The 15,273-nt window shown below is 58.5% G+C and overlaps 1 protein-coding gene across 1 annotated transcript in view; it reads left to right on the top strand.

Moving 5' to 3' along the window:
* KIF1C (kinesin family member 1C) overlaps positions 1–15,022 on the top strand; it is a 35,158-nt gene extending 20,136 nt beyond the window's left edge. The window contains exons 8-22 of the mRNA XM_069767518.1: positions 884–995; positions 1,071–1,148; positions 6,769–6,834; positions 7,077–7,152; positions 7,228–7,306; positions 7,393–7,523; positions 7,601–7,880; positions 9,158–9,233; positions 9,320–9,399; positions 9,859–9,953; positions 11,622–11,705; positions 11,840–12,023; positions 12,552–12,624; positions 12,700–13,287; positions 13,621–15,022. Coding sequence (XP_069623619.1) covers positions 884–995; positions 1,071–1,148; positions 6,769–6,834; positions 7,077–7,152; positions 7,228–7,306; positions 7,393–7,523; positions 7,601–7,880; positions 9,158–9,233; positions 9,320–9,399; positions 9,859–9,953; positions 11,622–11,705; positions 11,840–12,023; positions 12,552–12,624; positions 12,700–13,287; positions 13,621–14,328 — 2,710 coding nt within the window. The 3' untranslated portion in view covers positions 14,329–15,022. The remainder of the gene's footprint in view (positions 1–883; positions 996–1,070; positions 1,149–6,768; positions 6,835–7,076; positions 7,153–7,227; positions 7,307–7,392; positions 7,524–7,600; positions 7,881–9,157; positions 9,234–9,319; positions 9,400–9,858; positions 9,954–11,621; positions 11,706–11,839; positions 12,024–12,551; positions 12,625–12,699; positions 13,288–13,620) is intronic.
* The last annotated feature ends 251 nt before the right edge of the window (positions 15,023–15,273 follow it).

Below are 15,273 nucleotides of genomic sequence, written 5' to 3' on the forward strand. Positions count from 1 at the left end.
CGCCCCGTGTATCTCCGCTCGCTCCTCCCCTCGCCCCGTGTATCTCCGCTCGCTCCTCCCCTCGCCCCGTGTATCTCCGCTCGCTCCTCCCCTCGCCCCGTGTATCTCCGCTCGCTCCTCCCCTCGCCCCGTGTATCTCCGCTCGCTCCTCCCCTCGCCCCGTGTATCTCCGCTCGCGCCTCCCCTCGCCCCGTGTATCTCCGCTCGCTCCTCCCCTCGCCCCGTGTATCTCCGCTCGCTCCTCCCCTCGCCCCGTGTATCTCCGCTCGCTCCTCCCCTCGCCCCGTGTATCTCCGCTCGCTCCTCCCCTCGCCCCGTGTATCTCCGCTCGCTCCTCCCCTCGCCCCGTGTATCTCCGCTCGCTCCTCCCCTCGCCCCGTGTATCTCCGCTCGCTCCTCCCCTCGCCCCGTGTATCTCCGCTCGCTCCTCCCCTCGCCCCGTGTATCTCCGCTCGCTCCTCCCCTCGCCCCGTGTATCTCCGCTCGCTCCCCCCCTCGCCCCGTGTATCTCCGCTCGCTCCCCCCCTCGCCCCGTGTATCTCCGCTCGCTCCCCCCCTCGCCCCGTGTATCTCCGCTCGTTCCCCCCCTCGCCCCGTGTATCTCCGCTCGCTCCCCCCCTCGCCCCGTGTATCTCCGCTCGCTCCTCCCCTCGCCCCGTGTATCTCCGCTCGCTCCCCCTCGCCCCGTGTATCTCCGCTCGCTCCCCCTCGCCCCGTGTATCTCCGCTCGCTCCCCCCCTCGCCCCGTGTATCTCCGCTCGCTCCCCCCCTCGCCCCGTGTATCTCCGCTCGCTCCCCCTCGCCCCGTGTATCTCCGCTCGCTCCCCCTCGCCCCGTGTATCTCCGCTCGGTCTCACCCCTCCCCTACATTGTGTCTGCACAGGACGGTCGCTGCCACCAACATGAATGAGACCAGCAGTCGATCACACGCCGTCTTCACCATCGTCTTCACCCAGAGGAGACACGATGAAATGACCAACCTGGACACAGAGAAGGTGAGCAGAGGACACAGGACGACTTCTCTGCCTGGAGACACGGATCACTTCAGCTTCTCCCTCTTTGTGCCGCAGGTCAGCAAGATCAGCCTGGTGGATTTAGCCGGAAGTGAGAGAGCGGATTCTTCTGGAGCCAAAGGAACCCGTCTGAAGGTGAGTGATCGGCCCCTCAGCTGTCATACTGCTTCTCTCCAGCAGGGGCAGTCACACATCCCCCATCTCACCTGACTGTGGAGCTGTCATACTGCTTCTCTCCAGCAGGGGCAGTCACACATCCCCCATCTCACCTGACTGTGGATCTGTCATACTGCTTCTCTCCAGCAGGGGCAGTCACACATCCCCCATCTCACCTGACTGTAGAGCTGTCATACTGCTTCTCTCCAGCAGGGGCAGTCACACATCCCCCATCTCACCTGACTGTGGAGCGGTCATACTGCTTCTCTCCAGCAGGGGCAGTCACACATCCCCCATCTCACCTGACTGTAGAGCTGTCATACTGCTTCTCTCCAGCAGGGGCAGTCACACATCCCCCATCTCACCTGACTGTAGAGCTGTCATACTGCTTCTCTCCAGCAGGGGCAGTCACACATCCCCCATCTCGCCTGACTGTGGATCTGTCATACTGCTTCTCTCCAGCAGGGGCAGTCACATATCCCCCATCTCGCCTGACTGTGGATCTGTCATACTGCTTCTCTCCAGCAGGGGGCAGTCACACATCCCCCATCTCACCTGACTGTAGAGCTGTCATACTGCTTCTCTCCAGCAGGGGGCAGTCACACATCCCCCATCTCACCTGACTGTGGAGCTGTCATACTGCCTCTCTCCAGCAGGGGGCAGTCACACATCCCCCATCTCACCTGACTGTGGAGCTGTCATACTGCCTCTCTCCAGCAGGGGGCAGTCACACATCCCCCATCTCACCTGACTGTGGAGCTGTCATACTGCCTCTCTCCAGCAGGGGGCAGTCACATCCCCCATCTCACCTGACTGTGGAGCGGTCATACTGCCTCTCTCCAGCAGGGGGCAGTCACAGATCCCCCATCTCACCTGACTGTGGAGCAGTCATACTGCCTCTCTCCAGCAGGGGGCAGTCACACATCCCCCATCTCACCTGACTGTGGAGCGGTCATACTGCCTCTCTCCAGCAGGGGGCAGTCACATCCCCCATCTCACCTGACTGTAGAGCTGTCATACTGCCTCTCTCCAGCAGGGGGCAGTCACACATCCCCCATCTCACCTGACTGTGGAGCTGTCATACTGCCTCTCTCCAGCAGGGGGCAGTCACATCCCCCATCTCACCTGACTGTGGAGCGGTCATACTGCCTCTCTCCAGCAGGGGGCAGTCACACATCCCCCATCTCACCTGACTGTGGAGCTGTCATACTGTTTCTCTCCAGCAGGGGGCAGTCACACATCCCCCATCTCACCTGACTGTGGAGCTGTCATACTGCTTCTCTCCAGCAGGGGGCAGTCACACATCCCCCATCTCACCTGACTGTGGAGCTGTCATACTGCCTCTCTCCAGCAGGGGGCAGTCACACATCCCCCATCTCACCTGACTGTGGAGCTGTCATACTGCTTCTCTCCAGCAGGGGCAGTCACACATCCCCCATCTCACCTGACTGTGGAGCTGTCATACTGCTTCTCTCCAGCAGGGGGCAGTCACACATCCCCCATCTCACCTGACTGTGGAGCTGTCATACTGCTTCTCTCCAGCAGGGGGCAGTCACACATCCCCCATCTCACCTGACTGTAGAGCTGTCATACTGCCTCTCTCCAGCAGGGGGCAGTCACACATCCCCCATCTCACCTGACTGTGGAGCTGACATACTGCTTCTCTCCAGCAGGGGGCAGTCACACATCCCCCATCTCACCTGACTGTGGAGCTGTCATACTGCTTCTCTCCAGCAGGGGCAGTCACACATCCCCCATCTCACCTGACTGTGGAGCTGTCATACTGCTTCTCACCAGCAGGGGGCAGTCACACATCCCCCATCTCACCTGACTGTGGAGCTGTCATACTGCCTCTCTCCAGCAGGGGGCAGTCACACATCCCCCATCTCACCTGACTGTGGAGCTGTCATACTGCTTCTCACCAGCAGGGGGCAGTCACACATCCCCCATCTCACCTGACTGTGGAGCTGTCATACTGCTTCTCTCCAGCAGGGGGCAGTCACACATCCCCCATCTCACCTGACTGTGGAGCTGTCATACTGCTTCTCTCCAGCAGGGGCAGTCACACATCCCCCATCTCACCTGACTGTGGAGCTGTCATACTGCTTCTCTCCAGCAGGGGGCAGTCACACATCCCCCATCTCACCTGACTGTGGAGCTGTCATACTGCCTCTCTCCAGCAGGGGGCAGTCACACTTCCCCCATCTCACCTGACTGTGGAGCTGACATACTGCTTCTCTCCAGCAGGGGGCAGTCACACATCCCCCATCTCACCTGACTGTGGAGCTGTCATACTGCTTCTCTCCAGCAGGGGCAGTCACACATCCCCCATGTCACCTGACTGTGGAGCTGTCATACTGCTTCTCTCCAGCAGGGGCAGTCACACATCCCCCATCTCACCTGACTGTGGAGCTGTCATACTGCTTCTCTCCAGCAGGGGCAGTCACACATCCCCCATGTCACCTGACTGTGGATCTGTCATACTGCCTCTCTCCAGCAGGGGACAGTCACACATCCCCCATCTCACCTGACTGTGGAGCTGTCATACTGCTTCTCTCCAGCAGGGGCAGTCACACATCCCCCATCTCACCTGACTGTGGAGCTGTCATACTGCTTCTCACCAGCAGGGGGCAGTCACACATCCCCCATCTCACCTGACTGTGGAGCTGTCATACTGCCTCTCTCCAGCAGGGGGCAGTCACACATCCCCCATCTCACCTGACTGTGGAGCTGTCATACTGCTTCTCACCAGCAGGGGGCAGTCACACATCCCCCATCTCACCTGACTGTGGAGCTGTCATACTGCTTCTCTCCAGCAGGGGGCAGTCACACATCCCCCATCTCACCTGACTGTGGAGCTGTCATACTGCTTCTCTCCAGCAGGGGCAGTCACACATCCCCCATCTCACCTGACTGTGGAGCTGTCATACTGCTTCTCACCAGCAGGGGGCAGTCACACATCCCCCATCTCACCTGACTGTGGAGCTGTCATACTGCCTCTCTCCAGCAGGGGGCAGTCACACATCCCCCATCTCACCTGACTGTAGAGCTGTCATACTGCTTCTCTCCAGCAGGGGCAGTCACACATCCCCCATCTCACCTGACTGTGGAGCTGTCATACTGCTTCTCTCCAGCAGGGGGCAGTCACACATCCCCCATCTCACCTGACTGTGGAGCTGTCATACTGCCTCTCTCCAGCAGGGGGCAGTCACACATCCCCCATCTCACCTGACTGTGGAGCTGTCATACTGCTTCTCACCAGCAGGGGGCAGTCACACATCCCCCATCTCACCTGACTGTGGAGCTGTCATACTGCTTCTCTCCAGCAGGGGGCAGTCACACATCCCCCATCTCACCTGACTGTAGAGCTGTCATACTGCCTCTCTCCAGCAGGGGGCAGTCACACATCCCCCATCTCACCTGACTGTAGAGCTGTCATACTGCTTCTCTCCAGCAGGGGGCAGTCACACATCCCCCATCTCACCTGACTGTGGAGCTGTCATACTGCTTCTCTCCAGCAGGGGGCAGTCACACATCCCCCATCTCACCTGACTGTGGAGCTGTCATACTGCTTCTCTCCAGCAGGGGGCAGTCACACATCCCCCATCTCACCTGACTGTAGAGCTGTCATACTGCCTCTCTCCAGCAGGGGGCAGTCACACATCCCCCATCTCACCTGACTGTGGAGCTGACATACTGCTTCTCTCCAGCAGGGGGCAGTCACACATCCCCCATCTCACCTGACTGTAGAGCTGTCATACTGCTTCTCTCCAGCAGGGGGCAGTCACACATCCCCCATCTCACCTGACTGTGGAGCTGACATACTGCTTCTCTCCAGCAGGGGGCAGTCACACATCCCCCATCTCACCTGACTGTGGAGCTGACATACTGCTTCTCTCCAGCAGGGGGCAGTCACACATCCCCCATCTCACCTGACTGTGGAGCTGACATACTGCTTCTCTCCAGCAGGGGGCAGTCACACATCCCCCATCTCACCTGACTGTGGAGCTGACATACTGCTTCTCTCCAGCAGGGGGCAGTCACACATCCCCCATCTCACCTGACTGTGGAGCTGACATACTGCTTCTCTCCAGCAGGGGGCAGTCACACATCCCCTATCTCACCTGACTGTGGAGCTGTCATACTGCTTCTCTCCAGCAGGGGCAGTCACACATCCCCCATCTCACCTGACTGTGGAGCTGTCATACTGCCTCTCTCCAGCAGGGGGCAGTCACACATCCCCCATCTCACCTGACTGTGGAGCTGTCATACTGCTTCTCTCCAGCAGGGGGCAGTCACACATCCCCCATCTCACCTGACTGTGGATCTGTCATACTGCTTCTCTCCAGCAGGGGGCGGTCACACATCCCCCATCTCACCTGACTGTAGAGCTGTCATACTGCCTCTCTCCAGCAGGAGGCGGTCACACATCCCCCATCTCACCTGACTGTGGAGCTGTCATACTGCCTCTCTCCAGCAGGGGGCAGTCACACATCCCCCATCTCACCTGACTGTGGAGCTTTCATACTGCTTCTCTCCAGCAGGGGGCGGTCACACATCCCCCATCTCACCTGACTGTGGAGCTGTCATACTGCCTCTCTCCAGCAGGGGGCGGTCACACATCCCCCATCTCACCTGACTGTGGAGCTGTCATACTGCTTCTCTCCAGCAGGGGGCAGTCACATCCCCCATCTCACCTGACTGTGGAGCTGTCATACTGCTTCTCTCCAGCAGGGGGCAGTCACATCCCCCATCTCACCTGACTGTGGAGCTGTCATACTGCCTCTCTCCAGCAGGGGGCAGTCACACATCCCCCATCTCACCTGACTGTGGAGCTGTCATACTGCTTCTCTCCAGCAGGGGGCGGTCACACATCCCCCATCTCACCTGACTGTGGAGTGGTCATACTGCTTCTCTCCAGCAGGGGGCGGTCACACATCCCCCATCTCACCTGACTGTGGAGCTGTCATACTGCCTCTCTCCAGCAGGGGGCAGTCACACATCCCCCATCTCACCTGACTGTGGAGCTGTCATACTGCTTCTCTCCAGCAGGGGGCAGTCACATCCCCTATCTCACCTGACTGTGGAGCTGTCATACTGTTTCTCTCCAGCAGGGGGCAGTCACATCCCCCATCTCACCTGACTGTGGAGTGGTCATACTGCTTCTCTCCAGCAGGGGGCAGTCACATCCCCCATCTCACCTGACTGTGGAGTGGTCATACTGCTTCTCACCAGCAGGGGGCAGTCACACATCCCCCATCTCACCTGACTGTGGAGCTGCCATACTGCCTCTCTCCAGCAGGGGGCGGTCACACATCCCCCATCTCACCTGACTGTAGAGCTGTCATACTGCTTCTCTCCAGCAGGGGCAGTCACACATCCCCCATCTCACCTGACTGTGGAGCGGTCATACTGCTTCTCTCCAGCAGGGGCAGTCACACATCCCCCATCTCACCTGACTGTGGAGCGGTCATACTGCTTCTCTCCAGCAGGGGCAGTCACACATCCCCCATCTCACCTGACTGTAGAGCTGTCATACTGCCTCTCTCCAGCAGGGGGCGGTCACACATCCCCCATCTGACCAGACTTTGTGTTGCAGGAAGGAGCGAACATTAACAAGTCGCTGACCACGCTGGGGAAGGTGATCTCGGCTCTGGCGGAGATGGTGAGTGCTCCCTGTGCGGCTTATTACGCTCCAGTGCTGTTATAATCTCCGGGCCGTGTCACTGATGTGTTGGGGGTTATTGGGGTCTCCATATCTCACCTCTGTCTCTCTCTAATGCTGCGCGTCACATAGCAGGAGATGTACCGCCACATGTAAGTATGCAGCTTGTCACCACCAGGGGGCGGGTTCTCCACCGCGCGGTACGGCCGCCATAACCGCTGCCACTAATCTTGTGTTGTCAGCAATCCAAGAAGAAGAAATCTGATTTTATCCCTTACCGGGACTCTGCCCTGACCTGGCTGCTGAAGGAGAACCTGGGTGAGTGTGAAGACGTGTGGCCGGAAGGGTTGTCATAGGGCCCTGGGCTCCTAGTAATGAGGGTCTGTGCTGCAGGTGGGAACTCCCGCACGGCGATGATCGCGGCCCTCAGCCCGGCCGACATAAACTACGAGGAGACGCTGAGCACCCTCCGGTAAGTGCTGGTGGTGCAGGGCATGCTGGGGGATTTCAGCTCTGAAGCATGCAGAATAGTGATTACCACCTGCACTTTGTTACCAGCTACGCCGACCGCGCCAAGCAGATAAGATGTAACGCCATCATTAATGAGGACCCCAACGCCAAGCTGATCAGGGAGCTGAAGGAGGAGGTGGCGCGGCTGCGGCAGCTCCTGTACAGCCAGGGTCTGGCGGGTGAGTGCTGGGCCCCGTGGGGACTGTAGCGCCCCCTAGTCTGCCTCCATTACTACCCCTCCCCTATACTTGCATAGATCTGACCCTGGAGGATGGAATATCTGTACCCGGCGCCCCTCTGCAATTCTCCGCATGTCCCCCATCATTACCATCCGAGCCGGGCTCCCCTCCCCCTCCTGCTCCTCCCACGTCGCCCCCCGCCGTGAACGGTCAGCTGCACGACGAGGCCGAGGACCAAGTCTCCATCTGTACAGAAGAGGCCATGGAGCGGCTGCAGGAGACGGAGAAGATCATCGCCGAACTGAACGAGACCTGGGAGGAGAAGCTGCGCAAGACCGAGGCCATACGTATGGAGAGGTGGGCGGGCGGCTGATGGCGGTGTGTGATGGGAGCAGGAGGAGGTTGATGGCGGTGTGTGATGGAGCGGGCGGCTGATGGCGGTGTGTGATGGAGCGGGCGGCTGATGGCGGTGTGTGATGAAGCGGGCGGCTGATGGCGGTGTGTGATGGAGCGGGCGGCTGATGGCGGTGTGTGATGGAGCGAGCGGCTGATGGCGGTGTGTGATGGAGCGGGAGGCTGATGGCGGTGTGTGATGGAGCGGGCGGCTGATGGCGGTGTGTGATGGAGCGGGCGGCTGATGGCGGTGTGTGATGGAGCGGGCGGCTGATGGCGGTGTGTGATGGAGCGGGCGGCTGATGGCGGTGTGTGATGGGAGCAGGAGGAGGCGGCTGGCGGTGTGTGATGGAAGCAGGAGGAGGCGGCTGGCGGTGTGTGATGGGAGCTGGAGGAGGCAGCTGGCGGTGTGTGATGGGAGCAGGAGGAGGCGGCTGGCGGTGTGTGATGGATGCAGGAGGAGGCGGCTGGCGGTGTGTGATGGATGCAGGAGGAGGCGGCTGGCGGTGTGTGATGGATGCAGGAGGAGGCAGCAGGCGGTGTTTGATGGGAGCAGGAGGAGGCAGCTGGCGGTGTGTGGGAGCTGGAGGAGGCAGCGGGCGGTGTGTGATGGGAGCAGGAGGAGGCAGCTGGCGGTGTGTGATGGGAGCAGGAGGAGGCAGCTGGCGGTGTGTGATGGGAGCTGGAGGAGGCAGCTGGCGGTGTGTGATGGGAGCTGGAGGAGGCAGCGGGCGGTGTGTGATGGGAGCAGGAGGAGGCAGCTGGCAGTGTGTGATGGGAGCTGGAGGAGGCAGCGGGCGGTGTGTGATGGGAGCAGGGGCGGGCAGCTGGCGGTGTGTGATGGGAGCTGGAGGAGGCAGCTGACGGTGTGTGATGGGAGCTGGAGGAGGCAGCGGGCGGTGTGTGATGGGAGCAGGGGCGGGCAGCTGGCGGTGTGTGATGGGAGCTGGAGGAGGCAGCTGGCGGTGTGTGATGGGAGCTGGAGGAGGCAGCTGACGGTGTGTGATGGGAGCTGGAGGAGGCAGCGGGCGGTGTGTGATGGGAGCAGGGGCGGGCAGCTGGCGGTGTGTGATGGGAGCTGGAGGAGGCAGCTGGCGGTGTGTGATGGGAGCTGGAGGAGGCTGATGGCGGGGTGTGATGGGAGCTGGAGGAGGCAGCTGATGGTGTGTGATGGGAGCAGGGGGCCGACAGCTGTCAGACGGTGACGGTAAATCAGTATAATCCTCACTTTCTCTTATTAGGGAGTCGCTTTTGGCAGAAATTGGCGTGGCTCTAAGAGAAGATGGCGGCACTGTGGGAGTCTTCTCTCCAAAAACGGTAAGCGTGGTCTGTACCCGGCATTGGTTGCTACTGCCAGGTGCGTACAGTCGTAATGTGACCCCTCTGCTGTATGTTGTGCACAGATCCCGCACCTGGTGAATCTGAATGAAGACCCCCTGATGTCCGAGTGCCTCCTGTACCACATAAAGGAGGGCGTCACACGGTAATGTCCCCGGGGTGCTACCGCCGATCTAACACTCTCCTCCACCAGCTCCTCCGTACGCATGGCCGAACCTGGTACTGCAGCCCCAGCTGTTCACCCTCTCATTAGAATCCTAGAATTTGAGAGTTGGAAGGGACCTCCGGGGTTGTCGTGTCCAGCCCTCTGCTCAATGCCGGAGTCACTAAATCATCTCAGACAGTTTCTGTCTAGCCTCTGTGTGAAGACTTCCATTGAAGGAGACCTCACTACTTCTCATGGCATTAGTCTCCTCCTTGTCTCAGTCGGCGTCTCATGCCATCTCTTCTTCTGTTCCTTTCCCTCACAATCACTGTCTTTCTCAGGTGTTGGACTCTCGTTGCCTTTCTTCTGTTCCTTTCCCTCACTCTCGCCGTCTCTTCCTTACCTGTTGGACTTTCATTGCCTTTTCTCTTTCCCTCACTCTCGCTGTCTCTTCTTCAGGGTCGGTCAGGTGGATGTTGACATCAGGTTGAGCGGTCAGTTCATTAAGGAGCAGCACTGCCTCTTCCACTGCAAGACCAAGGAGAACGGAGAAGGTGTGGAGAAAATGGGACAGTGCGCTGGTGGAGGGCGTAAATGGATGGAGATAATGGGACAGTGCGCTGGTGGAGGGCGTGGATGGATGGAGATAATGGGACAGTGCGCTGGTGGAGGGCGTGGATGGATGGAGATAATGGGACAGTGCGCTGGTGGAGGGCGTGGATGGATGGAGATAATGGGACAGTGCGCTGGTGGAGGGCGTGGATGGATGGAGATAATGGGGCGGAGGATGTGGATGGAGATAATGGGACGGTGCGCGGGCGGAGGGCGTGGGTGGATGGATGGAGATAATGGGGCTGTGAAGGATTACCCCTTCCTCCCACGTCACCAATCCGGGACGTCACTACACAGGCCCAGCTCTCCGGCGCCCCCTTTGTCTCTCAGGTCAGTAAGGGAACTGCACCTAGAGCAAATGGCTGCCGGTGAGACTGCCCTGTTACCCACACTGGGTATTCTAAGATTCGCAATCAGAGTAAAAGGATCAGCCCAAAATTAATTTATGATTTAATTGCCTTAAGGGCGCACTAGATAATTACAAGAAATATACAATCACAATATATCAAGAGTTACAGTCAGAGTACAATATAACAACAATAATACAAGGCTTAAAGGTATAAAGCTGGAGGTCAATTTACCAGGTTGAAGGTCGCTTGTGGAAGCCGGGGGGGCGCAGCATTCCGCAGGTCCAAAACTTAGTTGCCGGGCAGCCCCCAGAAAGCATGTGCTTGCTCCCCTCTGGCTGGCATACCCTGTTCCTTAAGATATAATCATCATCATCATCATCATCTTCTTTTGTGGAGTCAGTCTCTCCCAGTGACCTCAGCTCTTCTTAAACCTGGCTGAGCCCCCCCGCCTGCAGCTGGGTGGGCTTAGCAATCTCCACCCCCTCTGCCTCCCTGCAAGATTTATTCCAATATCTAATAAATGGGATAACTTCTCTCAGGATGATCGGATCAACGCACGGGCAGTACCAGCGCCTGTGGTTTGTTCTGCCGGTCGTACAGGGATCAAACCTGGACCCGTTCGGTCCCTGTGGGAGGCTGATCCCTATATCTTGGGTTTCAGACCTCCCACCGCCACGGGAGTCGCACTGTTAGGTGCACAATTTCTTTAGGGCGAGGAGAATATTTTTTATGAGCCTGTACCTCGGACGATGCGTCCATAATTCACAATTCCATGTTGGAGACGGTTCGACTGGGCTGCCATAATAGATGTGTATCCAGTGGCCACTTGGCATGCGTATTGTAATGAAGCCCCCAAGCATTTCCAAGCCCCCTGCTGGCATGGCTTCCTAATTGAGCTTTGAAGTACATTCTGCATTTTACACTGAGCTCAGCCATAACCATACTAATAGGAACTTTATTCATTAGAAAAGGTGGGGGCCAAAAGCACTCCTCTCTGCAGACCTGTGACCAGGAGACAAAATGGAGTCACGCCAATCTCTGTTAGTATGCCTGTTCCGAGATGGCGGCTGTTCCCTCATCACAGGGGCGGAGGGCGTGGATGGAGATAATGGGACGGTGCGCGGGCGGAGGGCGTGGATGGAGATAATGGGACGGTGCGCGGGCGGAGGGCGTGGATGGATGGCCCAACTGTGCGGGGCTGGTAGTGTATACGGGGTAAACCTTGCACCAGTCACACCTCCTTTCTCCTTTTTGCCGCAGTGATTGTCACATTAGAGACGTGTGAAGGTGCCGACACCTATGTGAACGGGAAGCAAGTGACGGAGCCGCTGGTGCTGAAGTCAGGTCAGTAACCGGGATGTTCAGCATGGGAGTGATGGTGACTGGACGTGTGCCAAGATTGCCGATTCCCGGGGGAGTGGGCCGCGTGTGACTAACTCCTGGGGGCCGTGTGTGAATGCCCTTCTCTCTCTCTGCAGGTAACAGAATAGTTATGGGGAAGAACCACGTCTTCCGCTTTAATCACCCGGAGCAGGCGCGGCTGGAGCGAGAGCGGAGCAGCGCGGCGGTGGAGAACCAGGCTGAACCCGTAGACTGGAACTTTGCCCAGCGGGAGCTGCTGGAGAAGCAGGGCATCGATATTAAGCTCGAGATGGAGAAACGGTGAGTGTGGAGCGGGTACAGCTGCTCCAACGGGGGTGGCACTCTATCACCGAAGGCTGGTACAGCTTCTCCATTATCGAGGGCATGTACACCTTCTCCAGCGGGGGGCGCTCCATCACAGAGGGCTGGTACAGCTGCTCCAGTGGGGGGGCGCTCCATCACTGAGGGCTGGTACAGCTGCTCCAGTGGGGGGGAGCTCAATCATCGAGGGTACGTACAGCTTCTACAGTGGGGGGCGCTCCATCATCGAGGGCTGGTACAGCTGCTCCATCACTGAAGGCATGCACAGCTGCTCCAGTGGGGGGGTGCTCCATCGTTGAGGGTACGTACAGCTTCTACAATGGGGGGTGCTCCATCATCGAGGGCTGGTACAGCTGCTCTAGCAGGGGACGCTCCATCACAGAGGGCTGGTACAGCTTCTCCATCACTGAAGGCATGTACAGCTGCTCCAGTGGGGGGGGTGCTCCATCATTGAGGGCTGGTACAGCTGCTCCATCACTGAGGGCATTAATGGCTGCTTCTCCCCAGACTGCAGGACCTGGAGTTCCAGTACAAGAGGGAGAAGGAAGAAGCGGACCTGACCCTGGAGCAGCAGCGACTGGTGAGTGTGGTTCTTCCACCAGGTAGCCGCCATATTGGACTGTCGTTGTTAACCCATTCCTCCCTTCCCCTGCAGTATGGCGATTCGGACAGTGGCGATGACTCTGACAAGCGCTCGTGTGAAGAAAGCTGGCGTCTCATTACCTCTCTGCGGGAGAAGGTCCCGCCGGGCCGCGTGCAGAGCATCGTACGGCGCTGCGGCCTCCCGAGCAGCGGCAAGAGACGGGAACCTATTAAAGTGTATCAGATCCCCCAGCGGCGCCGGCTGGGTAAGGACCCGCGGTGGCTGACTCTGGCGGATCTGAAAATGCAGGCGGTGAAGGAAATCTGCTACGAGGTGGCCCTGAACGACTTCAAGCACAGCAAGCAGGAGATCGAGGCCATGTCCGTCATCAAGATGAAGGAGCTGAGCCGCACCTACGGCAAGAGGGACGCCAACGAGAAGGAGTGGTGGAAGGCCGTGGCTCGGGATGTGTGGGACACCGTGGGGGTGGGCGAAGAGGACGATGGGGGCAAGGGGGGCGTTCAGGACCTGAAGGCGCACATAGACAAACTGACGGACATCCTGCAGGAGGTGAAACTGCAGAACAACATGAAGGACGAAGAGATCCGGGCACTGAGAGATCGCATGATGAAGATGGAGCGGGTGATGCCCGTCACACAGGTGAGGAACTGCTGCTGGTCGCATCCCAGCTCCTTGACCCCACTGTCTCCTCCAGAGCTGCATGCACAATTTTGCTGAATTCCGGTCAAATACTACATCTTCACCAGTGCATTGTGGGAGCTCAGATGCATTAGATTTGAAGTTGCTGCAGCTCTGGCTGTGACTGGTGCATTAGTCCTGATATCGCTGCAGCTCTGGCTGTGACTGGTGCATTAGACACGTGGCGTCTCTTCTGCTCTGGCTGTGACCGATGTATTAGACACGTGGGGTCGCTCCGTGTAGCCGCACGCCGTGTCTGTCCTCTGTAACCTCCTCCTTTGTTCCTCCTCTCAGGACGACGCGGCTGACGATGACTCTGACGAGCCTCCTTTCGCCTGGTGCTCCAATGATGAGGAGCCAGTGACCGGCAGCCGCGGGGAGGCCTCACCCGACCATTCTCCAAAGGGCCAGCGCGTGTCTCAGCTGATGGAAGACGACGCCACGTTTCGCCGGGGTCGGATGCGTTGGGTAAAACAAGAGCAAACCCGAGTTCAGAACCTTCAGCAGCAGCAGGTGAATCGCTGCCTCCGCCGACCCCCCGGCACCGGCAAGTTCATCCCACCACTGGACTGCAAGCTGCGCTTCCCCTTTAAGAGCAATCCACAGCATCGGTTCTCATGGGCTCCGGGGGCCACCTACGTGGTAGAAGAGTTGACCAATCCGTGGTCAGAGGAGAGGCGGAATGACGGGGAGGATGACAGTGAAAGGCATAATGTCCTCCGGCGGCCGGAGGAGGAAGAGCACCAGCAGAGGCGGAACTCTCTGGACGGAGGCTCCAACCGAGGCCGGCGCCCCAATAATCGCCACAGCCGTCAGAACGGCGAGCAGCCGCCCCGGAGGAGATCGCATGGGAGAGAAGGCGACGGCGGGACGCAGGCGACAAAGCGTCACTCCTCCTCCCCGCAGGAGCGCCCCTACAAGTACCACCCCTACACCGCACCCCCACGCATGCGCCGTCAGAACTCTGCCCCTGACCTCTGTGACCAGGAAACCCCAGTATGAAGACGGAAGGTCTGAGCATGTTGTAGCGAGGAAGAAGAGAAGGCGGGATGCAAGGAACGGTGGGAACGGAACGTGTCACCTGCCACGGACAGCGGGGCGTGAGTGAAGGACTCGCACCTGGAATTTTTCATGTTTTTTAGCATATTTTGTTTTTTCTTTTCTTTCTGGTTTTATTGATTTTTGTGGAAGGAGATCGCTGCTATGAGGGGAGCGTGTCGCCCCTCCCCCACATCCATACAATCACTGTAATCACTGTCATACTGTGTACAGGTGGTATATGTATATAGGGTGGGTGTGTACACGGGGTGTATATAGCTCTCAGCTTGCACTGTTACCATGGCTGATATGAAGTTTTCCCGCGGTCTGTGTTGCGGGCAGTGATTGCCCCGTGGTCTCATCTGATCTTGGCGGGGGGTCTGGATGTTTGGAGTCCAGCACGACCAGTAACACTAGCGCAGAAGTTCTGCCCCCCCCCCCCCCCATAGTTTTCCCCAGAATCTTTTGCTTCCTGTTGACACTAAAGCCGCACGTAGCCTTGCACTTCCCGCCGCTGCACGTGGTTGATATATAAAGCTATTTATCCTGTGTGTGGGGTGGAGTGTGTACACGGCACGGCGGACACTGCAGTGACCTGTAGTCGTATAGATACTGTGGACTGTAACCTGAGTGCAGAAATAAACTGCCCAACACTGCACGGTGGCGTCACCGGTGTCTTGTGATTACTCCGCAGAGTAATGGGGGGGTGAAAAGTGCGGTACGGCCGGTGGTCGGGTCCCCTAGAAGAGGCGGCCATGTGAAGCACTGATGACTCTGCCCAGGAAGTGGACATGTCCTCCCTCTTGTCTTCACATCCGACACTGCCTGATGATCTCATGCTGGAGGGTTTGGTAAAAACTTTGTCCAAGAATCAATGGGGGGGGGGGCCACAGAGTTAAAAATTTATTT

This window comes from Ranitomeya imitator, chromosome 4 (genome assembly GCF_032444005.1).
Source record: "Ranitomeya imitator isolate aRanImi1 chromosome 4, aRanImi1.pri, whole genome shotgun sequence".
In the NCBI taxonomy this organism is placed as follows: Eukaryota; Metazoa; Chordata; class Amphibia; order Anura; family Dendrobatidae; genus Ranitomeya; species Ranitomeya imitator.